The sequence below is a fragment of the Lepidochelys olivacea genome, assembly GCF_965140295.1.
Source record: "Lepidochelys olivacea isolate rLepOli2 genome assembly, chromosome: 16".
NCBI classification, from domain to species: Eukaryota; Metazoa; Chordata; order Testudines; family Cheloniidae; genus Lepidochelys; species Lepidochelys olivacea.
The window spans coordinates 10,067,610-10,080,045 of record NC_140426.1 but is presented as its reverse complement, the minus strand read 5'-3'; the positions used below and the strand labels follow the sequence as shown (position 1 = coordinate 10,080,045).

At 50.4% G+C, this 12,436-nt stretch overlaps 1 protein-coding gene across 1 annotated transcript in view; it reads left to right on the top strand.

Moving 5' to 3' along the window:
• NIBAN2 (niban apoptosis regulator 2) overlaps window positions 1-12,436 on the top strand; it is a 98,861-nt gene that overhangs the window by 56,487 nt on the left and 29,938 nt on the right. The window contains exons 3-5 of the mRNA XM_084650527.1: window positions 5,463-5,591; window positions 6,416-6,521; window positions 9,613-9,780. Coding sequence (XP_084506653.1) covers window positions 5,463-5,591; window positions 6,416-6,521; window positions 9,613-9,780 — 403 coding nt within the window. The remainder of the gene's footprint in view (window positions 1-5,462; window positions 5,592-6,415; window positions 6,522-9,612; window positions 9,781-12,436) is intronic.

The following is a 12,436-nucleotide window of genomic DNA, read 5'->3' as shown; positions in this document are numbered from 1 at the left end:
CAGCCTCTCCTCCCCCAGGGGCTGCCTTGATTTCCATTGCTTGGAGTTTGACGTGCTGGCTTCAAGGTAAGCCCTGTTCCAGCTCTAGGTGGCTAGCACTGAAACCCAGCGCCATCCTACATCAACCTCAGCACCAATGGGCTTGTCTGAACATTGTGTCCAGCTGGATCTGGCCTCAGGCTCCACGGGGCATCTGCTGTGAATAAACACTTGGGTTTTAAAGAGCCATCACCCATGCCCATCTCATTCATGCCACACCCCGTGAGCGCAAGGCTGACCTCAGAGGGGCTTTGCAGCTCTTGCTGTGGGGCTGTGCTCTGAGCACAGACTGTGACAAGCCATTCTGCTGGAGAAACCTGCTCACTCCTGACTACTGAGACCCCACCTAATAGCTGCTCGTCCCAATACCTGCATGGGGGTGTGAGGGATCTTGTTCGGAGGGTGTATGCAGTCAGTGGGGTGTTCTCGCTGAATGTCCTATTGCATAGTCTATGTAGCAGGCCTTGGGTTTCCATGTGCTTCTCTCCACCCTTGGGCTTTTAATCCTTGTTACTGTCTAAAACCCCACTTGTTTGCCTGATGATTAGCTTACCATTAACTTGACTTAACGTTTAATGGTTCTCACTACCCGCCCCCTCGAATTCGTCACCTCCTCAACTGTATTTTCTACTTGCACTTTTCTTCCAAATACCTTGGAAAAGTAGAACTGCGTGATGCAATTTTTTTAATTGAATTAGCCAGTCTATTTACTGTTGCTATAAAACCCTGGATAATGACCCTAGAGGGAATGTTGATTACTAAAGCAATGTCGTGGATAGAGCAGGGGAGGGGGAAACCGGACTCCTGGGTTCTTTTTATGGCTCTGCTTTGGTCTAGCTGTGTGACCACAGGCAAGTCTCTCTAAGGGACACTGTCAAGCTAACAATTACACTTTTATCTGAAAATTTATACCTAGTATTGATACAGGCAACACCCAGGTTACTAGAACTGAAAGAAAAGGAGGACTTGTGGCACCTTAGAGACTAACCAGTTTATATGAGCATAAGCTTTCGTGAGCTACAGCTCACTTCATCGGAATGCATCGGATGAAGTGAGCTGTAGCTCACAAAAGCTTATGCTCAAATAAACTGGTTAGTCTCTAAGGTGCCACAAGTCCTCCTTTTCTTTTTGCGGATACAGACTAACACGGCTGCTACTCTGAGAACTGAAAGAGCGGAAGAAAACTCCTGTCTGTCTTGGTGGATGCTGATCTGTTTTTGCTCTGTATATTTTTCCACTCAGTTTGCCCTGTTTGTTCCCACTGGCATGAGACACACCTACAAGAAAGTTGCTTTAAAAAAAAAAAATGGTGGCAGTTGTGATACTTAGTGAATATATTCAAAGGCTGGGGAGAGAAAAAGATTGTTAGCAGCAGTAGGATCCAAGTTGGTGGTGTGTGTTACGCATCTGAATGGTGGTCCAGTGGTTAGGGTGCTAGCTGGAGACCCTGGTTCATATCCCTCCTCTGCCACAGACTTTAGACAAGTCACTGAGGTTATGTCTACACTGCAGTGTAAGCTCAGGGTTTGAACTGAGGCTCAAGTGTAACGCTGCCCCCCCCCCCCCTTTCTGGCTACACACACATTCCTCTAACTTGGGGTCCAAGCCTTAGTCAAGCTGGGACCCAGGAGTCAAACCCTATTGCTTTGCAGTGTAAATACAGCCCCACTGGACTCATGCTCTGGGAGTCTGCCAAAAGTATCCCACCATCCCATGGACCAACTTTTTGTCCTCTGGACAGTCAAGTTTTCTCATGTTGCACCACGAACTAAGGGCTAGAGCTGCCAGATTTTTTGGAGGACGCTAGGAAGTCTGGGATAAGGGTGACTTGACTTGGGCTTGCGTAATGCAATGTAGATGCTGGAGCCCCAGGTTGGGACCCAGGGTTCAACGCTTCCTAACCTTGGGTTACAAATGAGCGTAGATGCTCAAGCCCTAGGTTAACAAACCCATGATCTGCTAACTTGAGTTCTACCTCTGGGCTTACGTTGCAGTGTAGACGTACCCTAACAGTGATCCCTCACTGTAGGGTTAACTTTGGTGATCAGCAACTGAGTTAGCCTAGTTTAGGTGTGAGCAACCCCACTGCAAAGCCGTGTCAGTTACTGCATACTCACCGGTGCTATGCTTCCCCATGTGTCACTTTGTGCTGCAGTCAGATGGGCTGCTGTATGATTCTTTCCAAGTGAATTGTGGGAGGACTTGTTTGTCCTTCTGGACGCAAGGGGGGGCATTGTGGGAAGGCATTGGTGGATTATCAGCATTCAAATGGTTTAGCCTGAGTCCTCGCCGCAAAGTGGGTGCGTTGCTGCCAGCCAGAGTGAAGGTGGAACCTGAGCTCTAGCCCACACCCCCAGCCAGGCCAGCTAGCCTGCTTAAAAGCACCACTAAACTCAGATGAGAGGTTTTTTGTGTGTGGCAGGAGCCTGAGTTAATGCTGCAATGAAAACATATCCTTAGTCTTTGTGCCTCCGCTTCCCATCTGAAATATTGCAGGGGGAAGGCCGAGTCTATGGATTTCGATCACTTATGCCTGTCTAATATCTCATAAATACTGATCCTTTTTGCTGACTTTCATTGCTGAGAACTTGGCTACAAGACTGAGAGAGAGAGACTCTCCGCAAGAAGTGCTTTTTGCTCTTGTTTATATTCCGTGGGTCATAAAAATTCCCTTGAGACGTGAATTCTCTCAGACCATTAGGCAAGCCTGTGTTTGGGATCACAAAACAAGTTCTAACACACAGGAGCTTAGCTTAGAAAGTTGAAGGCCGCGTAGTCCAGTGGATGGGTCTTTGTACGGACTAGGACAGTGGTTCCCAAACTGGGTTTCGCGAAATGTTACAGGGATTCTTGGGAGGGGGTGAGGGGGGGAATTCCCTAATGGTGGGTAGAGCTGTCCCCAGGGACTCCAGGCAGCATGGGGCCAGCAGCCCGGAGCTCCTGGACTTCCAAGAGCTAAGCAGATCAAAGCAAGCATATCTATCATACTGAAGAGATTTAAACACCAAGACTCCTTATAAGAAATGGAAAGGGAGGTGGATATTTTTTGCTGTTTTAAAAATTAAATAGGCAGCTGGTATTGTTTTTAAAATTATGATGAACAAATTTAAGGGTTTTTTGTTGTTTTTTTGTTTTTGTTTTTTTGCAACGTGCATTGTTTGCCTGGACTGCTCAAGACCTAAACGCTTGTGTACGAGGAACTCTTTAAGCTGGCTTCTTAAATCCCTTCATGCTGTTTCACATCTGATACTCCTTAATGAAACCAAAGAGCCTTGTCTTAGAACAGGCTTATTCAAGGTGATACAAGCTACGAAAGTGAGATCTTGGTAGAGTGTTGCCATTTTCATAATGTAATAAAAATACTGTAATGGTAAATAGTTAATAATAGCGTGTAATGAGCATGTCATAAAAACAAATGTTTATATTTCCAAGATCACTGCTTTTATAATTTATACTCCGGTAAAGGAGAAAATCCTTGGAAATATTCATTTTTAGGAGGGGGTTCATGAGACTTGACATTTTAGTGAAAGGGGTTCACAGGTTGTTAAACCACTGGACTAGGACAAGGATGACCTGACTCCTATTCCCACCACTGACCTGCTGTGTGACTGTAGGCCACTAACCTAATCTGTTCACTTCCAATGCTATGTATGCCTTATGCATTTAGATTATAAATCCTTCTGTGTAGGGTGTGACTGTTTCAGGGTACCCAGGATTGAGCGTCCCCTTGTTACCGCCCTGCCTCCAGTGAAAGGGCATCTTGCTTGTGCTTTGCTGGGTGTCAGCTCCCTGATACCACTAGCCTATTAGCCATGCAAGCACACTCGTCTGGGCTCTGCCAGCCCTCGCTTTGCCTTACAGCTTAGCAATAGGTGCACCCCGGTCCCCGAGACCCTTTGAAGCGTTCCCCTGCAGTGTTCAGCCCCTTATCCATCCAACACACTCAGAAATGCCAGGTCTCTGGTCCCCCTAGCTTGTATGATTCATCTCCAGGTCATCACCTTGGTTGATATCCCAGCATTACGATATATTGATAGTGAAAACCACAGGGTTATTGTCAAAGACTAAAGCATCAGGAAATAATGAGTTGGAAACAAAGGGTTACTTATAAAACAAAATCATAACGTGCTTTCTAGAGACTAAACTTAACAAGTTACTCTCTTGTCTAAAGACAGGTTTCAGAGTAACAGCCGTGTTAGTCTGTATTCGCAAAAAGAAAAGGAGGACTTGTGGCACCTTAGAGACTAAAGCTTTTGTGAGCTACAGCTCACTTCATCGGATGCATACTGTGGAAAGTACAGAAGATCTTTTTATACACACAAACCATGAAAAAATGGGTGTTTACCACTACAAAAGGTTTTCTCTTGTCTAAAGAAGCTTGTCTCCCCCTGTGCTCGCTGCAGCATCTTCAACCAAGCTGTCTGAGAGCCTGTTTTCATGAATGAAAATGCACTGCCCCATTTACTTCCTAGGTATAGGATGAGGGGTGTCATCTCTGTCATCTACTCATATCCCCAGAGCTCATAGTCTGTGCTCGGAGACAGGAGAACATCCCGGGGCTTGTTTTGCCTCTGTGCTGCTTCCTTGTTGACTTCAATAACTTTATATAAATGGGACTCCACTGTTCTCGTTTACAATGTTTAATTTACTTCTGAGAGAGACAAGTGAATAAACCTCAGAAAACGGGTTTCTCCACTTCTGCTGTGATAAGAATCTAAGAACGTCTTTTCAGTATATACACATAACTCCTCCTATAGTGTCTCTCTCTACATTTCACAACAGAATCAATGACCAGTGTGACCCTGGCTTTCACTGAAAAACTCACATGACATTCTTTAAGAACCAAAATGTATGGACCTGAACCAGCATTTTCTTGTAATGTCCTTGCCAGTTGACATTAAGGGGTTCGTGGGTCACATGGGGAGTTTCTTGCTATGTGCCGTGCCTGGCACCATAATACGTGATCTGTATGGGAGTCTAGGCACTACTGTGGTACAGATCAATAAGTTGAATGCGTTTTGCTGGAGCAGGAGGGGGAATGTAATGAGCGTGAGGCTTCTGAAGGCAAGTGTGATGTCTGATGTGTTTGTTCGCACCTATTGGACTCTTCCAGCTCTTGGCTTTGGAGTATTTCTCCAGACTGAGAATCAAGAGACCTGGGTTCTAATCCTAGCTTTGCCATTGACCTGCTGTTTAACCTTGGGCAAGTTGCTTTGCCTCTCTGCCTCCACTTCCCTGTCTCTCAAAAATGAGAATCATGCTTACCTAGCTCTTGAGCTAACTAGAAAACGCCATGCAGATAAGAGCTAAGCGTTTTTTTGGCATGGGGCCAGAGGCCAGATCCCCAGCTGGCATATGAAGTTTGGCTCCCCTGAATTTGGTTTGTCTAACGTACCATCAATTCTCCTTCCTGCTCTGTTCAGGTCCCTCTGGACGACCGCGTCATCATCTCGGGGAACCTCTTCCAGTACGTGGAGGAAAACAAGAAGTGGCGAAACCGCTTCAGTGTCGTGCCGCACAACTACGGCCTGGTCCTGTACGAGAACAAACTGGTGAGGCCCTCGCTGCTTCTCCACCCCCTCCCCTTCGTGGTGGGTGGTGTTCGTGTTCAGCACGGGGGGTGCCTGCCAGGGAATGTACCCCTTAAAGGAGCTCTCCTCCTGTCAAGGAGTCTTCAGCAACAGCTGCTCAAACAGCTCTTGCACGTGAGTGACACTAAGCCAATGTGCTCACTGCACTTAATGCTTCAAAGCAAGGCCTCCATGAGCACGTCTGGTGCCTCCAGTTGAGAAATGGACTTAAGTAGCCAGGCTGGAGTCACAGAGCTGGGGAACTAAAGGGAAGCTTTGGACAACTTCTTGGCTTCCTTTGGCTGCTGCACCAGTTGAAGGGCTGTCCTGAGCTCTGGGGCGCTCCTTCGCCAATGAGGAAGGCTGAGCTTGAGACGTCGTGTCTCCCTGACGCAGTAGAATTCCATGGAGCCCACTGACCTCCCGCATGGGACATCTCCTGCGGGGAGCAGTCTCTCATATTGCACTTCTGTGGGAGACGTATCAAAAAACAACCACTTCCTCTCCCCCATCACAATCCTCCAGCAAGGCTGCAGGCACCTGATTACCTGGTTACCTTTCACACCAGTGAGTATCCCACATCCACAGCAGGTTCTCCATGCACACGCACCCACTTCACAAGAATCAGACGCTAGAAGTTCTGTATGGACAAGCCTTAGTGTATTAACCCCAGCCAAAAGCAAGGGTGAGGAGCAAGGCACAGGTCCTGCTTAACAGGGTTTCAGAGACATGGGCTTGTTGTTATGGATCCTGGTTTGAGCAGCTTTGGGAACCACTCCCACAGACTGACTCTCCTTCCTCTCTAGGCCTATGACAGAGGGATTCAGCCTCGAATAGTCCTCAACAGCGCTGGCTACAAAATCCTCACCTCGCTGGACCAGTATCTTGACCTTGTCAATAGCAGTTTACCAGGTAAGTCCACCCTGTTGATGACCTTCTCTCCCAGGTGCTCTGCACGTTCAGATGCAAAGGGGGAGGGTGGGATAATGGAGGACTAGAACAGGTCATGTACATCGGCCCCTCTGTTATACCAAGCTGGCTTACGTGTGTGTTTTTTCCCTTCGTCTGCTATCCCCAAATACTTTCCAACATCTATAGGACAGGAGCTGGAGGCGGACATGGATACGTGTGATCTTGGTCCCCTTTTGTCCCTGTCGAACTCTCCTGGCTTCAGTGTTCTTCACTGGAAGGAACAGAGGAGCCAGAGAGGTGGCTCCAAAGTAAGTAGGGGGGAGACAAAGTGTAGGTAGGGAGGAGTGCAAACATCTGGTGTCCCTTGATGTGCCATGAAGACATGAACACTCCTTTGCATGGCATGGGCTTCCTCCCACACAAGTGCCTTCTCGCCCTCCCTGGCTCCGCTCCTTGAGAATGCAGTTGGGATTATTTCCGTGCTGTCTCTGCTCCCTTTCAGGAAGGGAGCCTGTCACTTCTAGCCTCTGCTCTCCAGAGCTGGCCACTTGATTTCTCTGAAACTGTTTCACTTAGCAAATGAGAAAGCTCTCTGGCCAAGTCTCCTCCTCCCACCCCCTTGTTTGGAGAGTGGTGAGAGGGCTGGGGTGGAGGAGACAAGGTGAGGGGGGAGGTGGAAAGAAGGCTCGTTTTCAAGGGCTCAGTGCCAGGTTTTCAAAAGCGCTTAGTGCAGGTTGGGAGCTGAGCAACGCTGAAAGCCTGATCACTGCAAGCTCATCCCCCTGTGATCTAGAAATGAGCTGGCTTCGGTAGGCTCAGGTGGGCCATCCTGCTAGCCACCCCCTTGCAGCATCACTGGGCAGTCCTGGTTCCGATTATGTGCATGGAATTTTTTTTTCTTCAGATTTTTAAAACCAGGTGAATCTTTGGTGATTTCTAAAATCCCGTGGAATGACCTAGTTTTTAAGGAGCAGGCTTGTGGGGTTGGGAGTTGGTACCCACCTGTAGAAACCCTCCCCATGCCTTGGTGAGAACACGTTACCTTCCCGCTCCAGGGACTCTTTCCTAAGGGGTGCTGGGGGGAACACCCCTCTTCAGAGCAGAGCTGCGGCTGCAGGCTCTAGACTGAGCTGCGCCTTGTGGAAAAATGCCTCAGCACAACAGTGTGTAAATACACAGAGTCTGATTAGAATCATAGAATCATAGAATATCAGGGTTGGAAGGGACCCCAGAAGGTCATCTAGTCCAACCCCCTGCTCGAAGCAGGACCAATTCCCAGTTAAATCATCCCAGCCAGGGCTTTGTCAAGCCTGACCTTAAAAACCTCTAAGGAAGGAGATTCAAGTGTCCTGCTGCCAGTGTGTAAAATAGCACCGGGGGTGGGGCCGGGAGGAGGGTGAGAAGATTCCAGCAGGAGCAGGGGTGGCTCAAAAGGCGTCGGGCTGAAGGAAGCTGGCCAGGAATAGCTCGTTCCCAGTGGGATAACAGGGCCTCTTCCTAGACTCTGTCCGAGTCGCATGAGCCAGGACAGTGGAGGAGCCCTCCTGAGTGGGCAGTGGTTGGTACAGAGGGCGGGACAGACGCAGCCGTCTGGAGGGTATCGTTGGATAAGGCATAAAACTCCTTGAGCAGCCTGCCAAATTGCAAGGCTCAGCAGTTTCTCCTCGCCCCAGAGTGCAGTGCGCTATGGCAGGGTTCTGCTCCCATCCTAAAGGGGTATCAGGGTTTGGTTGCTGGTGGAGTTGTGGGCACTGGATTCGGGCCAGTGGTCAACCCCATGCGGATAGAACCTACGTCCCTAAAACAGGTGGGGGAGCAGGTGGTTATGGGGCCAGGACCCTGAGCTGAATTGCCCTTGCTGTGAAAAGGTGTTCCATCTAAATGCTGCGTTACAGAGACGGTGCAGACGTGCTCCCAGCCCACGGCTGAGACCCTCCCGTCCTCCGTGCGCGGTCAGGCAAGCACGACCCCGTCGGGTTTGACCTTGTCGAAGGGCCTCGTAAACGCCACAGCAGGAAGTCTGCTTCTAGTTTGCTGGCTTTCTTTCTGCTTCCCCTGCTGCTTCCTTCTCCTCCAGGACTCTCGTCCTTTACAAAATCTGGTGATTCCAGGTGGGAGCGCAGCGTGCCCATCCCTCCGCCACGGCTAAAACAAGTCTCCGTGTGATCCTCCATCCAGCGGCACACGCCAAGGGCCCTTCAGCTGCTCCTCCAAGCTCCCCGGGGCCACTCCACTCATGCTTTGCAGTGGAGCTGCCCTCTCTGTTTTGGCCTGTCGCTCCCTGCTGCTTTTCCAGTGGGTGACCACGTTGATGGGATGCTCCTTGAGAACAGGAAGGGTAGCCTGGATCACCACCTCGACTTCAGGCAAAAGGGTGGTGGGGGATGGTTCGGGATGTCTCCAGAGCTAGTTCTGGAGCTCATGGAGACTGGGGCAAGTAGATATCTTAGTTTGGGGCAGCCGATTTAGGAATGCCACTGACCCTGATTCGTCAAAGCTCCAGGGGAGCTGTTCCGCGGGCAGATCTAGATGGGGGCCTTGTTGCCAGGCCCATGACTAGGTGTGGCTCCCGCGCCAGCCCCGGGAACACAAACATTCCCATTGGTGGCTGGCGCCAGCCCCTTGGGCTGCGGCTTCTCATGCTGGCTGATGCGACGCAAAGACCCAGAATGGGGATGCAACCAAACGGTGAAAGTGGAGGCTGGAAGTAATGAGACAAGAGGAAATATTCCCTCTTGGATTAAAATGCAGTCTGGTATGGGCAGGGCTTTGTGAGACTGAGAGAGAATCTGGTCCAGTAGCAGCACCCACTTACTGCTAACTGGCCCCTTACCGGCAGTCTCTACAGCGGACTGAGTGGCCCCTGGAGACTGGCCTCCCCTCACATCCCATATGATGGGTCTGGGTTGAGCCCCCTTAGCAGGGCAGTGCAAGAAGCCATTCTGTGGTCGATCTCCGTGGCACGCAGTCTAACACCTTTCACCCATGATGTGCGTTTGGATCCAGAATGTGGGCCTCCTGCCTGACCAGTTCCAAGCCATGTTTCTAGCACATGGCTGTGACTCGAGGTCTCCCTTTCTTCTTTCATCAGGGACAACCCCCAAATCCGGCAATGCCCCGATCCTCAAGTGCCCCACCCAGTTTCCTCTCATCCTTTGGCACCCGTACTCCCGTCACTACTACTTCTGTGTGATGACCGGCAAGGAGCAGGACAAGTGGCGAGCGGTGTTCCAGGATTGCATGCGACACTGCAACAACGGTAAGTGCAGGGCTTGCGGTCTCCTACCAAGAGGTTGGGCGTTGTGCGTCTTGGCCTCCTCCTTCCCCATCGCCTGGTGTGAATGTTGTGGTGTTACGAGCAACACATGCAAGATCAGAATTGTTCCTTCCCCAAGTGCAGTCTGGCCCTGAGAAGCGATCCTCTTAGGACATGCCATCGAGGGGTTCCAGGTTTCTTTAAAAAGAAAAGGAGGACTTGTGGCACCTTAGAGACTCACAAATTTATTGGAGCATGAGCTTTCGTGAGCTACAGCTCACTTCATCGGACGCATTCAGTGGAAAATACAGTGGGGAGATTTATATACATAGAGAACATGAAACAATGGGTGTCACCATACACACTGTAAGGAGAGTGATCACTTAAGGTGAGCTATTACCAGCAGGAGAGCGGTTTCTTTGTGTCTCTGCTGTTTCCGTGTCAAATGGGCTCTGCTTAAAAGTAAAACACTTTGTGTTTGCTAAATGGCCATCCTGCGTGTGTATCCTTGTGTGTGCATTGCTCAGCGCAATGAGGTTCTGGGCCACATCTGGCCCTCCTGGGTGACATTGCAATCTAAATAAGAAATCCTGGGAGCTGAGTCAAGCCCTGGGCCTTCCTTCCTCATGCTAACACATGTCAGTGTTCAATCTGTGGATGCATGCTTGCAGCCCCAGTGGTGTAAGAATTTTAATCCTGCAACTGGAACTTACTGGGCCATTCCATATGGCTGCCCGTCCCTGCAGTATCTGAGCATCCTCCATGTAAAATCAAGAGCAGTGACCAAGTCCCTAGGGGGCTCTATGGAGTCTCTGGTTCCTCTCTTCTGGGGTAAAACTTTGCTTGAGGTAGGGTGGTGGGATGTTTTTGGCTGTTGGACAGGAGGGGGTTGATCCATGAGTCCAGATGGAATCGATCACTCTCCCCCATAGCTGCATTGGGTCTGCAGTGTTAACAGAAGATGAAAAAGGGCGTGGGGGAGAGGTTGGGTAAGTCGGCAGATCTGACACAAGTTAAACCAAGCATCTTCATGCAAATGTCCCCAATGACATTGAGAAAACACCTTTGTAAGCAAAACTGTTTCGAAAGGGAATGAGCTCCTTCCAGAACTGTCAGAGGCTGGCCAGCATGTTTCTGGGTTCTTCTAGTTGCCCTGTGACAGCAGCTTGAAATGACCGTTTTCCCACTTGAGACAGAGTTGGAGGGGGGGTGGCTCTCGTGGCTCAGGATTTAGCAGGATCTCGGACAGCCTCATTAATGGAAAGACACTTAACGTGAGAGCCTGGTGTAAACCATGACACTGATTGGGAGCCCCGTCTTACTCCTCTGATCTGCCACTGTGAATTAAAAGCCACCTCTGCTGACTCGATTGGATATAGTAAGGTGGGTGGGATGTTACTACTTTCATTCCTGTCTGCTCTGCAGAGTTAACACAGCAAGCTGGATTCATGCAGAGTCTGAATGGCTGACTAACTTCAGATGGCAGAATCTCATGTGCTTTTCATGCCAGAAAGGACCCAGCTTGGCCTTTGGATCCCAGACTGAGTTTGCAGGCGTGGCAGTTGAGACATGCACCTTTTCACTCAGCACTTTTGATCTGAAGTTGGACACAGTGAAAGGTCCAAAATCTGGGTGGCAACGGGTGAGATCCAGAGGGTAGGGATGAAAGGCCAGGGCACAAATGAGGAGTCTACCCCGTTGATGCCACAACCATAGGCGCCAACTTCTCCTGGCGCCAGTGGGTGCTTGACCCCCCACCCTGCCCCGACTCCACCCTTGCCCCGCCTCCATTCCAACCCCTTCCCCAAGGTCTCCGCCCCCTCCCTGCCCCTACTGGACTCCTTTCCCAAATCCCTGCTCCGGTCCCACCTCTTCCCCACCTCCTCCCCTGAGCATGCCGGATTCCCGCTCCTTCCCTCTCCCTCCCATAGCTTGTTATGCCGCGAAACAGCTGTTTCAAGGCAGCAAGCGCTGGGAGGAGAAGCAGGGATGCAGTGCACTCGGGAGGAGGTGGAGGTGAGGTTAGCTGGGGCAAGGCAGGTGGGGAGCTTGGCTGCCGCACCCACCGGTTTTCCCCCAAGGGTGCTTCAATCCCGGAGCACCCACGGAGTCGGCGCCTATGGCCACAGCCCCACAATCACCAGGACCTTGGCAGCCTTTTCAGGGTGTACTGAGCACATCTTAAGGCATCTGCCAACTAGACCAGCTTTTCCTTTAAGCCAGCTGCCGCTGCCCTAGGTGATGCCAGAACTAGCATCCTGTGCTCAGACAGGAGCTGAACCACAAGGAGTTCTGCACTTCATTGTCCAGACCAACCACCTTTCCCTTGAAAGGTGACCTCAGGAGCTGTGGAGGGGGGTGAGAGTCAGAGGAGAAAGCAGGACTAGTTGGCCTGCCATTGTCTGGACTCCAGGGTGAGAGGAGATGATAAACCCCTGTGAGGTCCATATACTGAATGGCGCTGTTAAGCGTCAGGATGAGGAATCTGGTGGGTGACTTGGTGCAGGGGGAAGAGATTCCTTCCTTCTCCCCAGAACCTGACCAGCTGGTAAGGGCCTAGGACCTCTAGGTTTGGGGCCCATAGGTACCTCTGCTCTTCAGCACCAAAACTCTGGAGTGAGGCCTGTGATATATGGAGTTCAGATCCCAGAAGGGTTAA